Source organism: Octopus bimaculoides, chromosome 15 (assembly GCF_046866305.1).
Source record: "Octopus bimaculoides isolate indiv1 chromosome 15, ASM4686630v1, whole genome shotgun sequence".
Taxonomy (NCBI): Eukaryota; Metazoa; Mollusca; class Cephalopoda; order Octopoda; family Octopodidae; genus Octopus; species Octopus bimaculoides.
This window is the reverse complement of record NC_142942.1, coordinates 45,569,367-45,590,397: the sequence shown is the minus strand read 5'-3', so window position 1 is coordinate 45,590,397 and position 21,031 is coordinate 45,569,367. Positions and strand designations below refer to the sequence as shown.

At 38.0% G+C, this 21,031-nt stretch overlaps 1 protein-coding gene across 1 annotated transcript in view; it reads right to left on the bottom strand.

Moving 5' to 3' along the window:
* The window catches only part of LOC106878489 (uncharacterized), a 155,980-nt gene that overhangs the window by 42,210 nt on the left and 92,739 nt on the right, over window positions 1–21,031 (bottom strand). The window contains exon 3 of the mRNA XM_014927714.3: window positions 2,104–2,260. Coding sequence (XP_014783200.3) covers window positions 2,104–2,260 — 157 coding nt within the window. The remainder of the gene's footprint in view (window positions 1–2,103; window positions 2,261–21,031) is intronic.

Here is a 21,031-nt window from a genome sequence, read left to right as displayed (position 1 = left end):
AGAGAGATGTGTATATTGAAATAGAAACCTACAAACAGCTAGTCTGGTCATGTCTCTCACACTGAAGTAGAGATGAGAAAGAGTATAGTGGGTCTTTCTCTCTCTCTCTCTCTCTCTCTCTCTCACACACACACACATACACACAGACAGACAAATGTGTGTACGTGTGTGTGTGTGTGTGTTTGCACTTCTGCAAAAATGGTGAAATATCTTTATGACAATTGACAGCTCCAGACATGACTATTGAAGTAGATATTTACTGAGATAATATATACAGCAGATTATACATTCATGAGTGGTTGTGAGCATATGTGTACATATATATACACATACACACACATATACAAATGTATACATTACACACACACACACACACACACACATATATATACAGGCAAACATACTAATGTATACATTACACACACACAGATACATATATATATATATGGGGAACAGCTGTCCTTTTAAAACTTGTTATATCGGAAACAAGACTGTTACAATTTATTCTTTCTTATTAGTGTTTTATTGTATTCACGTTTCAGACCCAGCATTTTGTTCAAAGCAAAACAGTTACCAAGTTCATCTTTATCAGCATTTCCAGATTAACTCAACCCCATGTTCAGTATGCTGATTGGTTTAGGCTTCTGTGCGGCCTTTCTATGGAGGGATGACTCATAGACCATACACCATAAAACAAAACTAAATGGGGAAAACATTAGCAAAAAATACTTCCATACTTTATAGAATGTTGTTGTTGGCACTCCGTCGCTTACGACGTCGAGGGTTCCTGTTGATCCGATCAACGGAACAGCCTGCTCGTGAAACTAACGTGCAAGTGGCTGAGCACTCCACAGACACATCTACCCTTAATGTAGTTCTCGGGGATATTCAGCGTGACACAGTGTGACAGGGCTGACCCTTTGAAATACAGGCACCACGGAAACAGGAAGTAAGAGTGAGAGAAAGTTGTGGTGAAAGAGTACAGCAGGGTTCGCCACCATCCCCTGCCGGAGCCTCGTGGAGCTTTAGGTGTTTTCGCTCAATAAACACTCACGACGCCCGGTCTGGGAATCGAAACTGCGGTCCTATGACCGCGAGTCCGCTGCCCTAACCACTGGGCCATTGTGCCTCCACACTTTATAGAATACTCCCAAAGAAATAGACTGACTATTGAAGCATTTCTAATATGGCAACACAGGGCTACAATTACCAGACAACATACTCTCAATGCAACTGGAAATCCAATGATAAAGAACAACTAACTGCTTTAATGGTCAAGTGTTGCTGGCAAAGTCTACATAAACATAAGCTGCTGACTATAAAAGTGCCTGAACAGAAGTCAAAACCACTTCTCATCCTTATAATGAGGCTGAGATGGCCTGGGAACAATTGACAAGGATGAATTTGGAAAATATATTGTTTTAAAAGAACTACAAGGGGTCTGTACATAGATAAAGAGAAAACATTGTTAAAAAATATTAAATTAGAATAGTTATGCTTTCAATACAGCAATTTATATATATATATATATAAACACACACGCACACACACATATATTTATATATATATGTGTACACACACACACATATATATATTGATATGTGTACATACATATATATTGATATACTGAGCTCGTGCTTGTTCATAGAAAACCCAATAAAGTATTTTGATACTTCAAACTGCAGAGTTAATTGCATTAATTTATTAATGCATAGATTTATGAATCTATAATGTATAAACATGCAATGTTACATGTATGTATATATATATATATATATATATATATATATACACACACACACACACACACACATACATACATACACACACACACACACACACACACACACACACACACACACACACAGACACAGACACAGACTTGAATATTAGTAATTTTTAGTTTTTGAGGTATAAACAATACTCTCTTAAGTAAAATTTCCAATGGTGAGTTACTAAATCATGAAGTAATGAGTAGTGAGTGAAGAGTGATGGGTAAAGAGTGAAGAGCAAGGGATGAAGAATAGTGAGTGAAGAGTGAAAAGCAAGGAATGAAGAGTAGCGAGTGAAGAACAATGAAGAATGTATAATGTCAACACTTACCATTCTCTGTCTCATGCCAGACAATACCCTCTAATGTAACACTAGTTCCAGGTTCACATGGTCCAAGACACTCCGGTTCTGTGATGACACCAACGCTGCAAGTATCTGTCCCCATATCATGTAACTCTGGTTGCATTGGTGAACATGCTGCTTCAACCTGCAATGGTAAAACAAATTAAGGTGTGATCAGTTAATGGAGCAAGTATGAACGGCAGAATGGGAATAAACAGTTCAGCTACATGTTAAAACTAAATCATGTGGGCATTTGGGAGCAATGTAAGTCATGATATCATTATCAACATAGTTTTAATCTCCACCTTCCTAAGATGGTCAGACAAGATTCATTGCCTCTCCTGTCACCAACCTTACATGTTTTCAAACAAGATAATATTTCTCGGAGTTTTTCAAATGTAAAAACAGCACAATGGCCAGATTTGGTTTCACAGAAAATTGTAAACCATTGACACTGTTTTTGTATGAAGGTTGATGGCTGTCTACATTCAGCATGAACACACACACACACACACACACACACACATTGGCTTTTTTTCCTTTTTTTTTTTTTTTTTTCAGTTTCCATCTACCAAATCCACCAACAAGGCCTTGTCCAAGGTGCCATGTAGTGAAACTGAACTCAAAACCATATGGTTATGAAGCAACACATGTTAGTGCTCAAGAGTAAACAATTAAATTTATGTGTGGTGAACTGTTAAGATGTGAGGCCAAGAGTTAATAGATGTGAATAGTTGAAAAGTCAGTGCATGTGTGTTTTCTATTTTTAATCATTTGAGTTCTTCCTATACAGAAGGAGCTGGGTTCTAACAAAGAAACAAAGCCCTGTCACTAGAACTTGGATAACAATACATGTGCTATTTGTGAACTTTAGGAAAGTATTGCATATTTTCATTGTTCTGCTTACAGACCGTTACTAAGACAGTCACTAATATAACTGAGTACACCAATAATTACTGGTATGAATGTAAATATATTATGTTGTGCATGTGTGTGCATACGTGCAGTGTTGTTGTACACACCAGACAGGTTTGTAAAGCACCTGACCTTTTATAGTAGACAGTAAAGAAAACGAAGAAGTAAAAGTAAGGGAACACACAGACATTGACAGACTTAATGAGATGTTAATTATTATTGGTTATTGTTCAATTATGTCGGCTTTTACCTTTAAGTGAAAGTTTGTGTAGATCAAGTTACCACAGTTCACATATACATCCAGTGACTTAACCTACTTTTAATTACCACAACTCAAATATATACCTATAAACTGTACCGACCTCAACCACTGCCCAACCTCGGGTTATATTTACACCCAACCTTACCTCTCGTGTTCAATTGATATAGATTTGCCTACAGAAGAAAATAGTTTTCCACCAGCAAACCTTAATATCAGGACTGGCCCCTATTTGCCTACTTACTTCCCTTTATCAGGATTGGAGTATAACAGTAACTAAATTGTTAGGGTGTGACAAACATTTACTGCAAGCTGTTGCTTGTGTGTGTGTGTGTGTGTGTGTGTGTGTGTGTGTGTGTGTGTGTGTGTGTGTGTGTGTGTGTGCGGGCGCCATTCTAGCCGAGTGGGAACATTTATGGTGAGACAGCTAAATCACCACAAAATTCTCAATGTCACCCATTTTAGGTTTTTCTCTGTACTAGAAGAAACCATTCATGAGAATTTACAAACAGACACACACACACACACACAGACACACACACACAGACACACACACACACACACACACACACATAAAAGAGGAGAGAAAAAAGGGAGGGAGGCACCGAGTTCACACAGTGTGTTACAGAGAATGGGTGTTGGGGTGTGAAGACTGTGACATGACATATATATATATATATATATATGTATCTATATATCACCAACTGGAAAGGTCAGATACTGATTGGATGATGATGGTTAATGATGCTGATGATGATGATGATGACTTTATATTCTGCAAATGGATGTGTATTTGCTCTCTCTCTCTTTCACACACACACACACACACACTATTAATCATTTTACATCTGCTTTCCATAATAACAGGAGTTGGGTGGCTTGACATGACACCATGGGCCTGGACGGAAGTCCATGTCTTCTTGTTCCATCCAGGGTTTCAGTTTGGCATGATTTCTCCATGTATGCGTGTGTGTGTGTGTGTGTGTGTGTGTGTGTGTGTGTGTGTGTATGTGCACATACTCCATACATAATGTTGAATTAATTCTAATTGTTGTATTAAAAGAATGTTAAAGCAAAGCTTTGAGCAAAAAGGAAAAACCAGTCTCATCTGTTACACACACACACACACAACTTGTTTATAAGATATCCACCATAAAATAACTAGTTTACAAACGCTAAAGGTTAATTTTTGAAGATAATTTTTTTTTATTCTGATATAAAAGATATTTTCTGTTATCAGTGAAATGTTTTCCTACAGCGAGACATTCAGAGAGAGGGGGGGGGGATGAAAAGAGACAGGAGGGGAGGAGAAGAAGAAGGAGAGAGAGAGAGAGAGCGAGAATGGGAGAAGAGAGAGAGACAGACAGTGTTATTGTTGTAATATACACTTACAAACTGTGCATATATACATATGTATGACTGTTATCATGGTAATATATTCCTTCTCCCCCCCTCTCTCTCTCTCTCACACACACACACACACACACAGACACACACAAAGTCTCACATTTAATACAGGGAACTGGAAAACCGCAATCAGCAGATTATCCAAGCATCTAGTAGACAAAATCTCCCTCTAGGAGAGGAAGCATTCAAAATCTGAAATTTTTAGACAATGAGGGTGGTGCATGGCTCAGTGGTTAGAGCACTGGGCTCACAATCATGTGGTAGTGAGTTCAATTCCCGGACTGGGCTGTGTGTTGTGTTCTTGAGCAAGACACTTTATTTCACATTGTTCCAGTTCACCCAGGGCCAAGCTGTATCGGCCTTTGCCTTTCCTTGGATGACATCAGTGGCATGGAGAAAGGAGGCTCGTAGGCATTGACGACTGCTGGTCTTCCATTAACCACTTTGTGCAGACTTCTGCCTTGGAGGGGAACTTTCTAGGTGCAATGCCATGGACATTCATAACGAAATGCAGTCTTTACTTACTTTATAGACAATGAAGATTTCAAGAGATATCTGATCTTTAAAGCTGGCAGCTGAAAGCACCAGACATTGTTCTAACCTTAGAATCCCTCAGCAAAACATTCTACTCAGCAGGCAAAACTAAGAAGAACCTAAATTCTTTTATTTGTTTCAGCCATTTGACTGTGGCCATGCTGGAGCATCACCTTGAAGGGCTTTAACTGAATAAATCGACCCCAAGATTTTCTTTTTTTTTTAAAGCCTAGTATTTATTTTATCGGTCTCTTTTGCCAAACTGCTATGCTATGGGAATGTAAACACACTAACATCAGTTGTCAAACAGTGATGGGGAGTGGTGACAAACACAAACACACATACACAGATATATACATATGACAGGCTTCTTTCAGTTTCCATCTACCAAATCCACTCACAAGGCTTTGGTCAGCCCAAGGCTATAATAGAAGACACTTGTGGGGTGAACCCGAAACCATGTGGTTGGACATACACAGACAAAGGAAAAAATAAGAAGTGTTTTGCGAAGACCAGAGATAGTTCTGGAATATATTATTTCAGAGAAATGAAAGGGACACTGCAAGTAGCCATTGGCCAGCCTCGCTGGGTTGAAAGTAAGGTACTTTCACATATGTATGTGGTGGTGGTGAGCCTGATTGGAAGGGACTGACCAAGTGTGTGGTGGGAAGTTATGATAAGGTAGGGGTTGGGAAACCCCTTAGACAAAGGTTACAGGCTTTTGGAGGGTGCATTTGTTGAAGAGAAAGAAATCAAGAATGTGATTAAAGGTGTGTGTGTGTTTGTATGTGCATGCCTATCTCTTTGTTTATGTGCTTGCGCCTTCTTGAAATATATTCTCTTTTGAAATATTACATCAGTCTCCATTTATTTCACACACACACACACACACACACACACACACACAGAGTGTACATCTGTGTGGAGAGGAGAGTGTACATCTGTGTGGAGAGGAGAGAGAGAAAATAACTACTTAAAGCAAAGAAACATTGAGATGATTGTCTAAACACAGCAATGGTGGTGGTGGTGGTGGTGGAATGACGATGTTTAATTAAACATCATTAAGATGTGAGACATCACATAAGATAAAGATTTTAATTAAAACAGCAAAAAGTCACACACAATGACCACCAGCACCACCACCCGCACCGACACCCACAATAACACCACACCCCAAGTGAGTCGAGAGTAGGGAAGGTATTGAAACTGTGATCACAGAGATTAGTGTACCCAACAGCAGCAATAGGCTTTGCTGTTGTTAAGTTGATGGAGGAGGGGAGGGTGTGAAAAAGGGGGGAAGTGGGGGATTTCAGGAATAAGATGGAAGGGAGGTGAAGGTTTCACAACGAAACAGTAAAGAGTAATGTGTAAATGTGTGTATGTGTGCATATATAGTTCATGCGTGTGTATTCATATACATAGAAACATATATATATACACACATATATGTAGAGTGTGCATGTATATATATATATATATATATATATATCAAATAATAAGCAACACGGATAAATCCGTGTTGCTTATTATTTGATTTTAATCACCCATCCTTTTGGGATGTGATATTCGGGTGCCTTCGCATAAGTACCATATTCAAGCCTTGAATCTATATCTAAACCGTCTATATATATATATATATATATATACAATTAAACCTTGGCAGAGGCATTATGCCGGTAATAAACACATGCACTGGTTCAGTCCTTTATTAATTTATATAGTTTTTTGTTAAATTATTTCATTGCACTCTTGCAATCGCTTCAGTAACTTGTCTCTCCACTTCCATTTATTTTGAATGTATGATCTGACGTTATTTTGGCGTTGTATATATGTATATATATATATGTATGCATGTATGTATGTACACACATTATCACCAAATTTTATCAATTTGCTTCCACAAGTGAAAATTCCTTAAATAGCAAAAAAGTGTGAGTAAAAGGTGTTTGTTGTGTTAATGGCTGGTGAGTAGAAATAGAGAATGGGTGTAAATGGAGGGTTAGATGTGAATGGAAGTTTGGTGTATGTTGTGTATGTGTGTGTGTATTCTGTTATTTGTTTGTCATTTGACTGCAGCCATGCTGGAGCACCGCCTTTAGTTGAGCAAATCGACCCCAGGACTTGTTCTTTGTAAGCCTAGTACTTATTCTATCAGTCACCTTTTGCCGAACTGCTAAGTTACAGGGGCGTAAACACACCAGCATTGGTTGTCAAGCAATGTTGGGGGAACCAAACACAGACATACAAACACACACACACACACACACACACACACACATATATATATATATATATATATATATATATATGTATATATATATATATATATATATATGATGGGCTTCTTTCAGTTTCCAACTACTAAATCCACTCACAAGGCTTTGGTCAGCCCCAGGCTATAAAAGACACTTGCCCAAGGTGCCATGCAGTGGGACAGAATCCGAAACCATGTGGTTAGTAAGCAAGCTACTTACCACACAGCCACTCCTGTGGCTATATATATATATATATATATATATATATATATATATATATATATATATATTTACAGAGAGAGAGAGGGGAGGTTAGGAGAGTGAAGATAGGCCTAATGTGTGACTGTATATCTCATACTTGTTTCAGTCACTAAACTACAGCAATGCTGGAGCACTCCTTTAAGCAGTTTTCGTGGAATGAATCGATCGCTAGTACTTATATTTATGGTACATATTCTATCGGTCTCTTTTGCAGAATTTAAGGGGACATAAACAAACCACCACTAGTTGTCAAGTGGTCGTAGTAGGGAACAAACACAGATATACATGTAAATATATAAATATATAGTTCTATTTTTAAGAGATGAATTATGTACATTATTTACATTTGACAGATATTTGTCATATGGCATAGTGGTTAAGAGCACGAGCTACTAACCCAAAGATTCCGAGTTTGATTCCAGGCAGTGACCTGAATAATAATAACAACAACAACATCGAAAAATACCTTAGGAATTAGAACCCAGGTTCGAAATTTCCCCAAGACACCTGATGAAGGCTGGAGGGTATGTCAGCCAAAACGTTGTGTTAACAACAAACAAGATGAGGACAAATATCCATCAAATGTAAATTTATATAAATATATATATAAATTCAATTAGAGGTTAAATTAGCCTCATTAAGGGATGGTATCATCCAATGAATTTCTGGTTTAATACCTAATATTTGTTGTGAATAATAATATTCATAAACAATAGGTTTATATATAAATCACGGTTTATAATCATTCAAAAGAAAGTTAGAAAATGGAGATATTAACATTTATATAAATATATTTACATATGACAGGCTTCTTTCAGTTTCTGTACACAAGGCTTTGGTTGGCTTGAGGCTATAGTAGAAGACACTTGACCAATGTGCCAAGCAGTGGGACTGAACCCAGAAGCATGTGGTTGGGAAGCAAGCTTCTTTACCACACAGCTCTGTGGGCATACCTTTCCTGGCATTAATAGACTGTCAAATGAAATGACTTTACAGCTGGGTTAACAGTTGGTTTAAGACTGCCAACAGCAGCAGCAGTAGCAGCATCACCACCACCTTCGAAACACCTCCCCCCCACTATCAAATATATGTAACATTTTCAACCCCCACCCCCACCATCAGGATCTCCTATAACAATGGCATGAAATTGTTACAGGGTCTAAGACAAGTGCAGGGTGGGGAGCAGACGGACAGGAGGGCTGATGTGGCAGGAGCAAAGAAAGGAATGGGGGGGGGATATGATGGTGGGAGGGTGTGTAATGTGATGGGTGGGGTGGGGGGAAGACGGTGCCCCCCCCACCCCACCCTGACTTCACTTGAGATTATCACTGAAACACACATTTTGTGTGTGTGTGTGTGTGTGTGTGTGTGTGTGTGTATTTCATAACTTGCCTAAAAAAACCTTGTGCACCCACAGGTGAAACTCAGAGTAGCAAGAGAATGACTCAAGCAAAATAAAATATACTACTAATCCCTACTATGGAATTGAATATTTTTTTCTCCCTGACAACACTAAATGGGTATATATATATATATATATATATATATATATATATATATATATATATATATATATATGTTGTTGTACTTGGGGATAGTCATATTGCCAGTTTAGCCAATAAAAACACACGCACTGTATATTTGGTGTTAATTTGCTTCAGCTTTATATTACATTAATCTTAATCTTATTTCGGCCAGAGTTCTTTCGTCACACTTCTGTGACCTCATCAGTGGTCCTTTGTTTCCTTCTTTCTTATGTGTGTCTCACCTTGCTAACTATCAGCCATATATATATAGGGAATCGAACTCACAGCATCACGATCGTAAGCTCAATGCTCTAACCACTTAGCCATATATATATATATATATATATATATATATATATATATATATATATATATATATATATATATATATGTATCATTCTCAAACAAGGATATTACTTACATTAACTCTGAAGATTCGGTCAGTTAAGCAGTTAACTTCGAAGTCACTGTCAATAATATTCTTGTTTAAGAATAATAAATTTGTATTCAAGAACAGTATAGAGTAACCCAGCAGATTAATGTAAAGTTGCTTTCATTATAACTGAACATAAAAACAAACATTAACACACACACATATGTGTATGTGTGTGTGTGTGATTATTTCAGTGTGTGTGCGCGTATGCCACAGATTTCCAGCAGCAAACTATTTGGAATAGTTTCTTGGGGGGGGGGGGGGTCACAGAGTACAGAATGTAGTGGTGGTGAGAATGGTACTAGCTAACTATGAGGGGGAAGGAAGTGTTAATAGTGGTGGTGGTGATGGTAATAGTACTTCCAGTAGTTCTGATTACATTAGTGGTGGGGGTAATAGTAGTAACAACAGAGTAGCAGTAGTAGTAGGAGCAGCAGCAGCAGCAACTAGTAGCAGTTGTTCAGCCCTTGGCCAGCCTTGACAAAGCAGGCATACAATCAAAAGTATTCCAAACAGGACCATCCACCGTTTTACATATATGTTGGACTATATTATCCAGTGTAGTTCAACTGCCAGCATCACCACCCCTACATTTGCACCTTTATCCTGGGGTAAAAAAATAGTTGATACTAATTCAATTCTCATCCAGCTTCACTAATTAACAGAATTCATAATTAGTAGTGTTTGTTAATTATTCCTACACAGTTTTATATAAGTAGCTGTTTGCGTGTGGAACAAATTTAACTGCCATTTAGCCCAAGGTTAACTCTGTAACACAGGAAAGACCACAGACAATCCAGATGTGGCCTTCCTAGGCTATTATCACATCATATCTAAGGGGGCAAGCTGGCAGAATTGTTAGCATGCTGTGTAAAATGCTTAGCAGTACTTCACTAGCCGTTACATTCCGAGTTCAAATTCTGCAGGGGTCCACTTTACCTTTCATCCTTTCGGGGTCGGTAAAATAAGTGCCAGTCGAATACTGGGATTGATATAAATGCACCCAAAACTGAAACCATTATTACAGTATATCAAAGATTAGCATTATTCTATTTCTCCCAGGCGACGGGGTGTAATATAAGGGAGATTTGGTTGCTATTTCTAGAATGTCGTTCCACCATGTAGCGGCTCTCTTGTTGGGGTTAAGTATATTTACTGTATCACAAAGTGAAACAATAGAATAAATGAATATAGAATTATCAAACCTCGAAATCATTAGCCAACAAATCAAACAGACACATTAAAGAGATAACGAGATGAATAAATTATGAAGTGAGACAGACAGACAAGCAGGTAGAGAACCTGGTAGCAACATATTTCATTAGAAGCGAGTGTACATAATATATATATATATATATATATATATATATATATATATATATATATAAAGCCTATATAAGACAGTACTTGTTGCCATGGTTGAGAGGAAGAGAAAGAGAAAAATATATGCAGACACACACAAAATTATAACATTCTACCCCCACTTAAACTGTCTATCCTCTCACCATCCCCACCAAACTTAGATATGCTTTATACATACATAGATATATGTATATAGATTACACGTATATATTAGACTGTAATATATATATATATGGAGAGATAGCTAGATAGATATTTTTAAACAAGGATATTATTCACAGTATGTGTGTGTGTGTGTGTGTGTGTGTGTGTGTATACATATATATATTCTTTAACTTCTTTCAGTCATTTGACTACAGCCATGCTGGAGCACTGCTTCTAGTTGACCCCAGGACTTATTCTGTTGGCCACTTTTGCTGAACTGCTAATGTTACAGGGACGTAAACACACCAACATCAGTTATCAAGTGTTGAAGGGGGTACAAACACAGACACACACACACACACATACATATATATATATATATATAAACATACAACGGGCTTGTTTCAGTCTACCAAATCCACTCACAAGGCTTTGGTCGGCCCGAGGCTATAGCAGAAGACACTTGCTCAAGGTGTCATGCCGTGGGACTGAACCCAGAATTATGTGGTTGGAAAGCAAGCTACTTACCGCACAGCCATGCTCAAGGTGCTGCACCAAATACACACACACAAACACACTTTCACAATTAAACTAGGTACACAAATATATACATATATATGATAATATATTTACATATATAGGCAGCGAGCTGGCAGAAACGTTAGCATGCCGTGCAAAATGCTTAGTAGTATTTTATCTGTCTTTACGTTCTGAGTTCAAATTCTGCCAAGGTCAACTTTGCCTTTCATCCTTTGAGGGTCGATAAATTAAGTACCAGTTACGCACTGGGGTCGATATAATCGACTTAATCCGTTTGTCTGTCCTTGTTTCTCCCCTCTATGTTTAGCCCCTTGTGGGCAATAAAGAAATAAGAAACATTAGCACGCCGTACGAAATGCTTAGTAGTATTTCGTCTGTCTTTACATTCTGAGTTCAAATTCCGCCGAGGCCAACTTTGCTTTTCATCCTTTCGGGGTCAATAAGTACCAGTTGCATACTGGGTTCGATCTAATCGACTGCCCCACTTCCCCCAAAATTTCGGGCTGTGTACCTAGAGTAGAAAAGAATATATTCACTTGTATACAAATACATACATATATATGTATCATATATATATATATTTATATGTATGTTGATGCCATGAAAAAAAAAGCACCCATGTTGGTGCCACATAAAAAGCACTCATTACACTCTGTAATATGGTTGGTATTAGGAAGGGCACACAGCTGCAGAAACCATGCCAAAACAGACAATTGGAGCCTGGTGCAGCTCTCCAGTTTCTGTGCAACTCATGTCACATGGCAAATGGATGTGAGATGATGATGATGATGTATTTAGGGTAGTGAGATGCATGCAGTGAATGCAGTATGTGTGTGTGTGTGTGTGTGTGTGTGTGTGAAGGTCGAAAGGAAAAGAATTAAGCACAATCTACTGGATGTGCTTAACAATGAATAATGGGGCACAGATGAGCTGAGAGAGAAAAACTGAGTATGAGAGGAATCGATTGTAACGTGCTTTAAAAGAGAAATAAATAGCTTTCCTTGGTATGTAGATGTTGATGATGATGATGATGATGATGATGATGATGATGATGAGGAGGAGGAGGAGGAGGAGGAGGAGGAGTGCCACCAAGGTATTGATGTGGAAGAAATTGGTGGCAAAGGAAGACAGAAGACAGATCGTCATCATTTAACATCCATTGTCCATACTAGAATGGGTTGGACGGTTTTACAAGGGCTGGCAAAGAAATGGTAACAGCCGAAACTCAGGAAACTTAAACTTCATAAAAGAGGTGACAAAGGAACACAAGAAGTGGTGGAATTTTGTGCTGGAGAAGGCCAGACCAATCCATGCCAGCATGGAAAAACCACTGCCAAAATAATTATCACAATGTGGATGTATAAATACACATACACATTATTTTTATACATCATTAACATCATCATTTTAATGTCCACTTTTCCATGTTCCAACGGGTCAGACAGAATTTGTTGAGGCAGATTTCCTACAGCTGGAAGCCCTTCCTGTCATGAACCCTCACCTGTTTCTAAGTCAGGTAATATTCTGCCATGGCCAGACATGTTTTCATGGAAGATTGGAAACACAGGACTGTGTGTGTGTGTGTACAAGATGGTAACGCTCATTTACAACTATTACACAATATGAAGACAAAGAGACAGAAGGAGAGAGAGAGAGAGAAAGAGAGAGAAAGAGAAGGAGAGAAAGAGAGAGAAAAAGAGAGAGAGAGAGAGAGAGAGAGAGAAAGAAAAAGAGAGAGAGAGACACACATGCATATGTATATATGACAGTTTGCATGTACCAAATCCACTCACAAGATACTTGCTCAAAGTGTCACACACTAGGGCTGAACCTGAAACCATGCACTCATAGTTCTCAACCACACAGCCTTGCTTGTGCATCTTATGGATTGATAGATGTGTGTGTGCATTTACTTGTTTCAGTCATCAGACTACAGCCATGCTGGAGCACCACCTTGAAGAATATTAGTTGAATGAATCAATCCAAGTACTTTTTTTTTTTTTAAACCTAGTACTTATTATATTGGTTTTCTTTTGATGAACGACTAAGTTACGGGGACATAAACACACTGTCAAGCAGCGGTGGGGGCGGAAACACAGATATATGAACATACATACATACATACATACATACAACAGGCTTCTTTCAGTTTCTATCTCACCGAATCCAGCAACAAGGCTCTGGTCAGCCCGAAACTATAGTAGAAAATACTCACCCAAAGTGCCATGCAGTGGGACTGAACCTGGAACCATGTGGTTGGGAAGCAAATTTCTTACCACACACCCATATGTGTGTGTGTGTGTGTGTGTGTGTGTGTGTGTGTGTGTGTGTGTGTGTGTGTGTGTGTGTGTAATAGTTACTAGGCACAACAAACCATTATTTTGTGGTGTAGGTTTGATACTTTAAGATGTGAGGGCTATAATTACACAACCACATTAGCACACAATATAGTAAAAGTGTGCTAATGTGGTGAATTACAAAATCTTCCTCGACTAATTAGAGATGTGTAAATTTACGCAGTTAATTTAGCCAGATCTAGCAGCTGCAGATGTTGGAATATCATTACCAGCATCTGTTTAGGGGTGTGATGAAATAAATATATCAAGCGATATCAAGAGAAAGGAGATGATTGCACACGATGGGTTAGGTTGCTGTGCTTAAGAGTTGTGAGTGTGTTAAAAAAGAGGAGGACAGAAGAGGTGAGGTGGGAGGAGAAAGAGGAAGAGAATAAATCAATACTATAATATATTGATGATTGTAAGTTACTGAAGTGAGATCAGAGAAAGAGATGAGGTGGTGGAGGGGAATGGAAAAAAATAAAAGAAATTATTTATTTAATATCAACAGAAAATGTCTACTGGCTAGAGAAAGTAATAAATGGTTTATATAATCTAGAAATATGGCTGTTGGGTTATGATGTTCGCTTCCCAACATCGTGGTCTAAGGTTCAGTCCTACTGCACAGCACCGAGGGGCAAATGCCTTCTGCTGTAGCCCCCAAGCTGTGTTTAAGAGTTCATTGTAAATGAATTCAGTAAAGAGAAGACAAGCCAGTCAATTATAATGATGATTACAAACTTTGACACAAGGCCAGCAATTTGGGGGGAGGGAGAGGAGGGTAAGTTGATTAGATTGATCACAATATCCAACGGGAATTTATTTTATTGATCCTAAAAGGATGAAAGACAAAGACGGCTGAAATGGAAGTTGAGCTCAGAGCATGAAGATGGATGAAATGCTGTCAAGTCAAAAAAGAAGTGGACGCTAAAATGTTAATGATGGTGAACTGATGTCTTTAAAGAAATGATTATTCATTAAATAGACTATCAATTATAATAGCTATTTCCAACATAGGCACAAAGCCAAAAATTTAGGGGAGACCTCAGTAGCTGACTGGTCCTTCATTTTATCAGCCCTGAAAGGACAAAAGGTAAAGGTGTCCTCAATTGGATTTGAACACAGAACATAAACAAGCATAAGACATTTTACCCAAAGCTCAACCAATTCTATCTTTGATCCACTGATCTCTAATTGTTTCTAATGAGGTACAATGGAGGGGTTAGGGTTAGGGTATTTAACTGGTGCTTAATTATGAGTCATTATTGTCATCATCACCGTCATTTAATGTCCTTTTCCTGCTGGCATGGGTTGGACAGTTTGACGAGAACAAAAGAGTCAGAGGGCCCCACCAAGTTCTACGTCTGCTTTGGTATGGTTTCCACAACTGGATGCCCTTCATAACAGCAACCACTCAACAGGGTGTGCTATGTGCTTTTTACATCACACCAACATTGGTGAAGCTGACCTCAGTGGGATTTAAACTCAAAATGTAAAGCACCAGAACAAATCCTCACCATCGTTTAACGTCTGTTTTCCATGCTGGCATGAGTTGCACAGTTCGACAAGAACTGGCTAAGCTCCAATTGTCCGTTTTGGTATGGTTTCTGCGGCTGGATGCCCTTCCTAAAGCCAACCACTTTACAGAGTGGTATGAGGGTGCTTTATACGTGACACTAACAAATCCATTAATCCATTACCTTTTAAGAATAATGGTAAGATATAAACAGTTCACCATTGGGTATACTTCTCTTCATGTTTGAAGGATTTAGGCCATACCATTGACTCTATAACGATGTTGTTACAAAGTTGGCACTGACCAGTTGGTCACTCATTTTGGCCATCTGAGTGGACAGGAGCAATGTCAAATAAAGAGCTTTACCTAAGAATCCAACACAACTTCCAGACCAGGAACTGAACTTGCAGCCTTTTGTTACAGGACCTAGTTGACTGACCACTTAGGCCATCCACCTTTCCCATAACAATGGTGATAATTTCTACTCTAGGCACAAGGCCTGGAATTTGTGGGGAGGGACTAGTTAATTACATCACTCCCAGTGTTCAATCAGTACTTATTTTAATAACCCCAAGAGGATGAACAGCAAAGTCGACTTCAATAGAATTTGAACTCAGGATGTAAAGAGGTGGGAGAAATGCTGGTAAGTATTTTTGTTTGACACACTAATGATTCAGCCAGTTACAACAACAACAACAACAATGGTTTCAAATTTTGCCACAAGGGCAGCAATTTTGTGGGAGGAGATGAGTCGATTACATCGACCCCCAGTCTTCAACTGGTACTTAATTTATCGACCCCGAAAGGATGAAAGGCAAAGTTGATCTCGGAGGAATTTGAACTCAGAATGTAGCGACGGGCAAAATACCACTAAGCATTTCATCCAGCGTGCTAACAATTCTGCCAGGTTGCCACCTTAACAACAACAACAAGAACAATAATAATAATAATAATAATAATATTAATCCTTTTTACTGGAAGCACAGGGCCTCAAATTTGGGGGACGGGATTATAAGTCGATTACATCAACCCCAATGCATAACTGATACTAATTTTATCGACCCCGGAAAGGATGAAAGGCAAAGTCAACCTCGGCGGAATTTGAACTCAGAACGTGAAGACAGAAAAAATGCCACTAAACATTTTGCCCAGCGTGCTAATGACTCTGCCAGCTCACTGCCTTACTACTACTACTAATAATAATAATTATAATAATAATAATTATAATGATGATATATACATTTATACATTTTATTTGATGATTCCCTCCACTAACCCTAACTTGTCTCTCTACATGTTACCCTCCAAACTTGTCCCAACCCACCCTAACACAAACAACATAACTCTAATAATACATCACACACACACACACACGTATAAACAACACACATACATACACTTGTCAGTTAATGAATGTATGTTATGTCAGCTGTGCAGATTGCAGTTTACTCTTCATTATGTTGCTTCACTAAACATACCGCCACCCTCTTCCCGGCCCCACCCGTCTTTCACTCCACCCACCCAGTGTTGTAAGAATGTGTGGATGTTATTCAAATTTCTGTTTACTTGTTACAAATATTTGCCCTCACCACCAACATCACACTTACACACACACAACTTATACCTGCTAAATGTCAATTAGTACCCCCTAACCTTCTCCCATTGCTTCCTTAATGAAGCAACTTTAAAGAAGAACTTTAGTATATATCAGCACATCACTCAGTTACTATAATACAAACTGAGCCAGCGCAAACCCTTTAGCAACATAAACCAGCCCAATCTGGCTCAAATACTCGGCATGTTTTACATTCAAGCTGATCACACATAGCCTCTCAAACCTTAACCTACACTGACATTTAAAAAAAAATTAACAATCACCTCATCAAAACCTCAAAGCTTTTAAGATAATGCATGATTAATTCAAAACAATTTGAATAAAAAAAGCATAAGATTTGGCTGAGTAATCTGAAAGTTGGTTAAACTAGCTCTCTTTCATCATCATCATCAATCAACATCATCATCATCACCGTTTAACATCTGTCTTCCATGCTAGCATGGGTGGGACAGTACCACAAGAGCCGGCCAGGCCGAAGCCTACACCAGGCTTCTGTGTCTGTTTTGGGCAGAATTTTTACAGCTGGATGCCCTTCCTAACACCGACCACTCAGCAGAGTGGACTGAGTGCATTTTACATGGCACAGGTACAGGTGAGTTGAGTAGTGCTTTGTACATGGCACAAGCACAGGCGAGGACCATCATCATCGTTTAATGTCTGTCTTCATCGTTTAATACACATTAGATATACATACATACCACACAGCCATGCCTTACAACATCTGGAATAGTTAAGTCAATCAATCCCTAAGTAGTCTCCCCATAGCCATACAACTATTACAATACTCAGCTTGATACATAAAGGACATGTACAGACTAAAGAAATGTATAAATTTACAGCACCATCAAACCCACACAACTTTAGTATGAAATAATCTTCATAATCAAAATGGTGGTGGTGGTAGTAGTAGTGGTGGTAGTGGAGTAACAGTAATAGAGGTGTTGATGGTAGTGGTTAGAGCAATGAGAGGAGGTGGCAGCAGTGGTGGTGATAGGAGATATAGTGATAAAAGTAGTGGTAGATAAATGGTTGAGGTAGTAGTAGTGGTGGGTAAAATTCCCAGGCACAGAAGACAACACTGAAGAATTTGTCAAGAAAAAGAAAAGGAAAAAGAAAAAAGGGGCAAAAGAGAAACATACAAACAAACAAAAGCATTCCTTGCGAGGAAGGGTAAATGGTAAAACCCCGAAATTCCATTCAGTTTAGTTTTGAAATTTAAGGAATCAGTAAAGTAAGAATTACTCGAAGAGCTAATAACATATTTTATGATTGCAAGAACTCTTGAGATGCATGTAACCTTTGTAGGTCACTAGGAGGAGGAGAAGCTGTGGACATGTAATGTTTGAGACAGCATACACACAGCATGTTAACACACACATAGACGTAAGTTCTTTGACATGTTCCAATAACTGACATATTTATATAGTCTGGGAATGTTCTGATAAGCTAATACCACTGTACTGCTTACTTCATGAAATTATTATTATTATTATTATTATTATTCCAAAGGTGATAAAGTGGAAAGTTGGCAGAATCATTAGCATGCCATACAAGATGCTTAACGACATTTTGCCTGTTTTTATGTTCCGGGAGCTTTTCTCCTTTTCAGAGGTCGATAAAATAAGTACCGCTTGAGCACTTAGCCTCCTCTTTCAAAATAGTTGGCTTTGCGTCAAAACTTGAAACCCTTATTACTGAAGATGGCGAGCTGGCAGAACCGTTAGCATGCCAGGAAAAATGCTTCATGGCATTTTGCCTGTCTTTACAATCCGAGTTCAAATTCTGCCGAGGTCAATTTTGCCTTTCATCCTGTCAAGGTTGATAAAATAAGTATCAGTTGAGCACTGGGGTCGATGTAATCGACTTAGCTGACCTCATGTCAAAATCTTGAACCATTTTTACTGACGGTGCCAAACTGGCAGAATCGTTAGTGTGCCTGACAAAATGCTTAAAGGCAGTTCTTCTAGTTTTACATCCAGAGTTCAAATTCAACCAAAGTTGACTTTGCCTTTCCTTCTTTCGGGGGTTGAAAAAAATAAGTAGCAGTTGAACAGTAGAGTTGATTTAATCAACCAGCGTCCTTTCCCCTAAAACCACTGACCTTGTGCCAACATTTGAAACATTATTGAAGGCGATAAGCTGGTCTTCCATAAACAATCTTGCCCAGATTTGTGCCTTGGGGGATGTCTAGGTACAATCCCATGGTCATTCATGACTGAAAGGGGTCATTACCTTTTCAAGAAGAAACCGTACCAAAGACCTAACAAGTAAATACTATACTACACCTACCACATCATAAACTATCTGATACTATTAGATACCATGGTATACCTACTATATCATATAGTATGTACTATAGTAGGCCTACTATAGCATTGCTTGATGTCGTGCCAGACTGATTATATCTTTTCCAGACACTATACTGTTTTGCAACATCATTGTTTGATTTTCCTGCTGATTTTAATGCAACAACTTCATCACGTTTAACTTGAGACGCCATATTTGTTGAGGACATTATCACAGTCAAACAAAACTATAAGCACTCAAAGCTGAAACATACACAAATCACAGTGCACGATCAAAATATATAATTGCTTTATCTAATAATTTTCAAGAATCTTTTTTAATTATAGGTAAATCTTTCTGGGGCACCAGTCAGTGTTTGTGTTTGCGCGTGCGTGTGTATAAAATGTATATAAACAAACTAACTTTTGTTTTTTTACAAGTATTGAAATGTGTACTGTACGGTACAAATAAAAAGATATTTTTCGAACGCACTATTTAGTACATATTGTAACATATGTACTTGTTAGTACCTACTGTACTATACATGTACTAATTAATACATACAGTTTAGTATGTATTATTTAGCATCAAAATTTGACAAATGAATTTGTCAGCAGGCAGTTTAGCTTAATGGTAAAGCACTTAGCCAGAGTCTTGGGGGATGTGGGTTTGAGTCCCATGGTTGGTAGTTGACAAATTTTTCTGCTTTGTAAGGGTAATTTACCCAATATTTCTGCTGTTCTAACGGCAATTCTGCATTCAAAAAATATCTTCTTATTTGTATTGTAAAATATGTGTGTGTGTGTATGGAGATGTCTGTTATGTATTACTTAGTACCTACTATACCATATAGAATGTACAAAATAGCCCATGTTGTATCACGTTACATGTACTACATGGTAGCTACTATTGAATATAGTCTGTTCCATTTAGTATGTCTTATGATATTTAGTATAAAATATTTAGTAACTATTACACTACATAGAATGTACTAAATAAATACTATAAAATGTTGTATGTACTATATTTAGTACCTACTATAGTATGTAGTCTGTACAATTTAGCCTGATTTATTATGTTACATTTAATATGTAATAAAAGAATATTTCCTCTTTTGTAAATATCACAGCATATAAAATTTATTACATTATGATAATAAATACTGGAATAAGTGGAACGGTAGAGATCACCAGACTGCTTAAATGTCTTTTTCACATTCTTGCATTAAGACTCTGTACACTACAGTAATTTATCATTTAATGGTGAAGAATTAATAAAACAGTTTTCCACAAAGAATAAAGGACTCCACCTTGAAACTTTAAAGAATGCCATATCATATTCCTTTTAGTGTTCCAGACCAAACATTTGGAACTTGTTATAACAAGGATAGAACAGAGTCCCCTAATTAGATGAGTGAACAACTAGTGATTTCAAACATAAGAAACAACAACAACAACCAAATTGGATCACAGGATATATAGAAAACACACACAAAGCCACTATACATGGTGTGCTCCAGCTTGACCT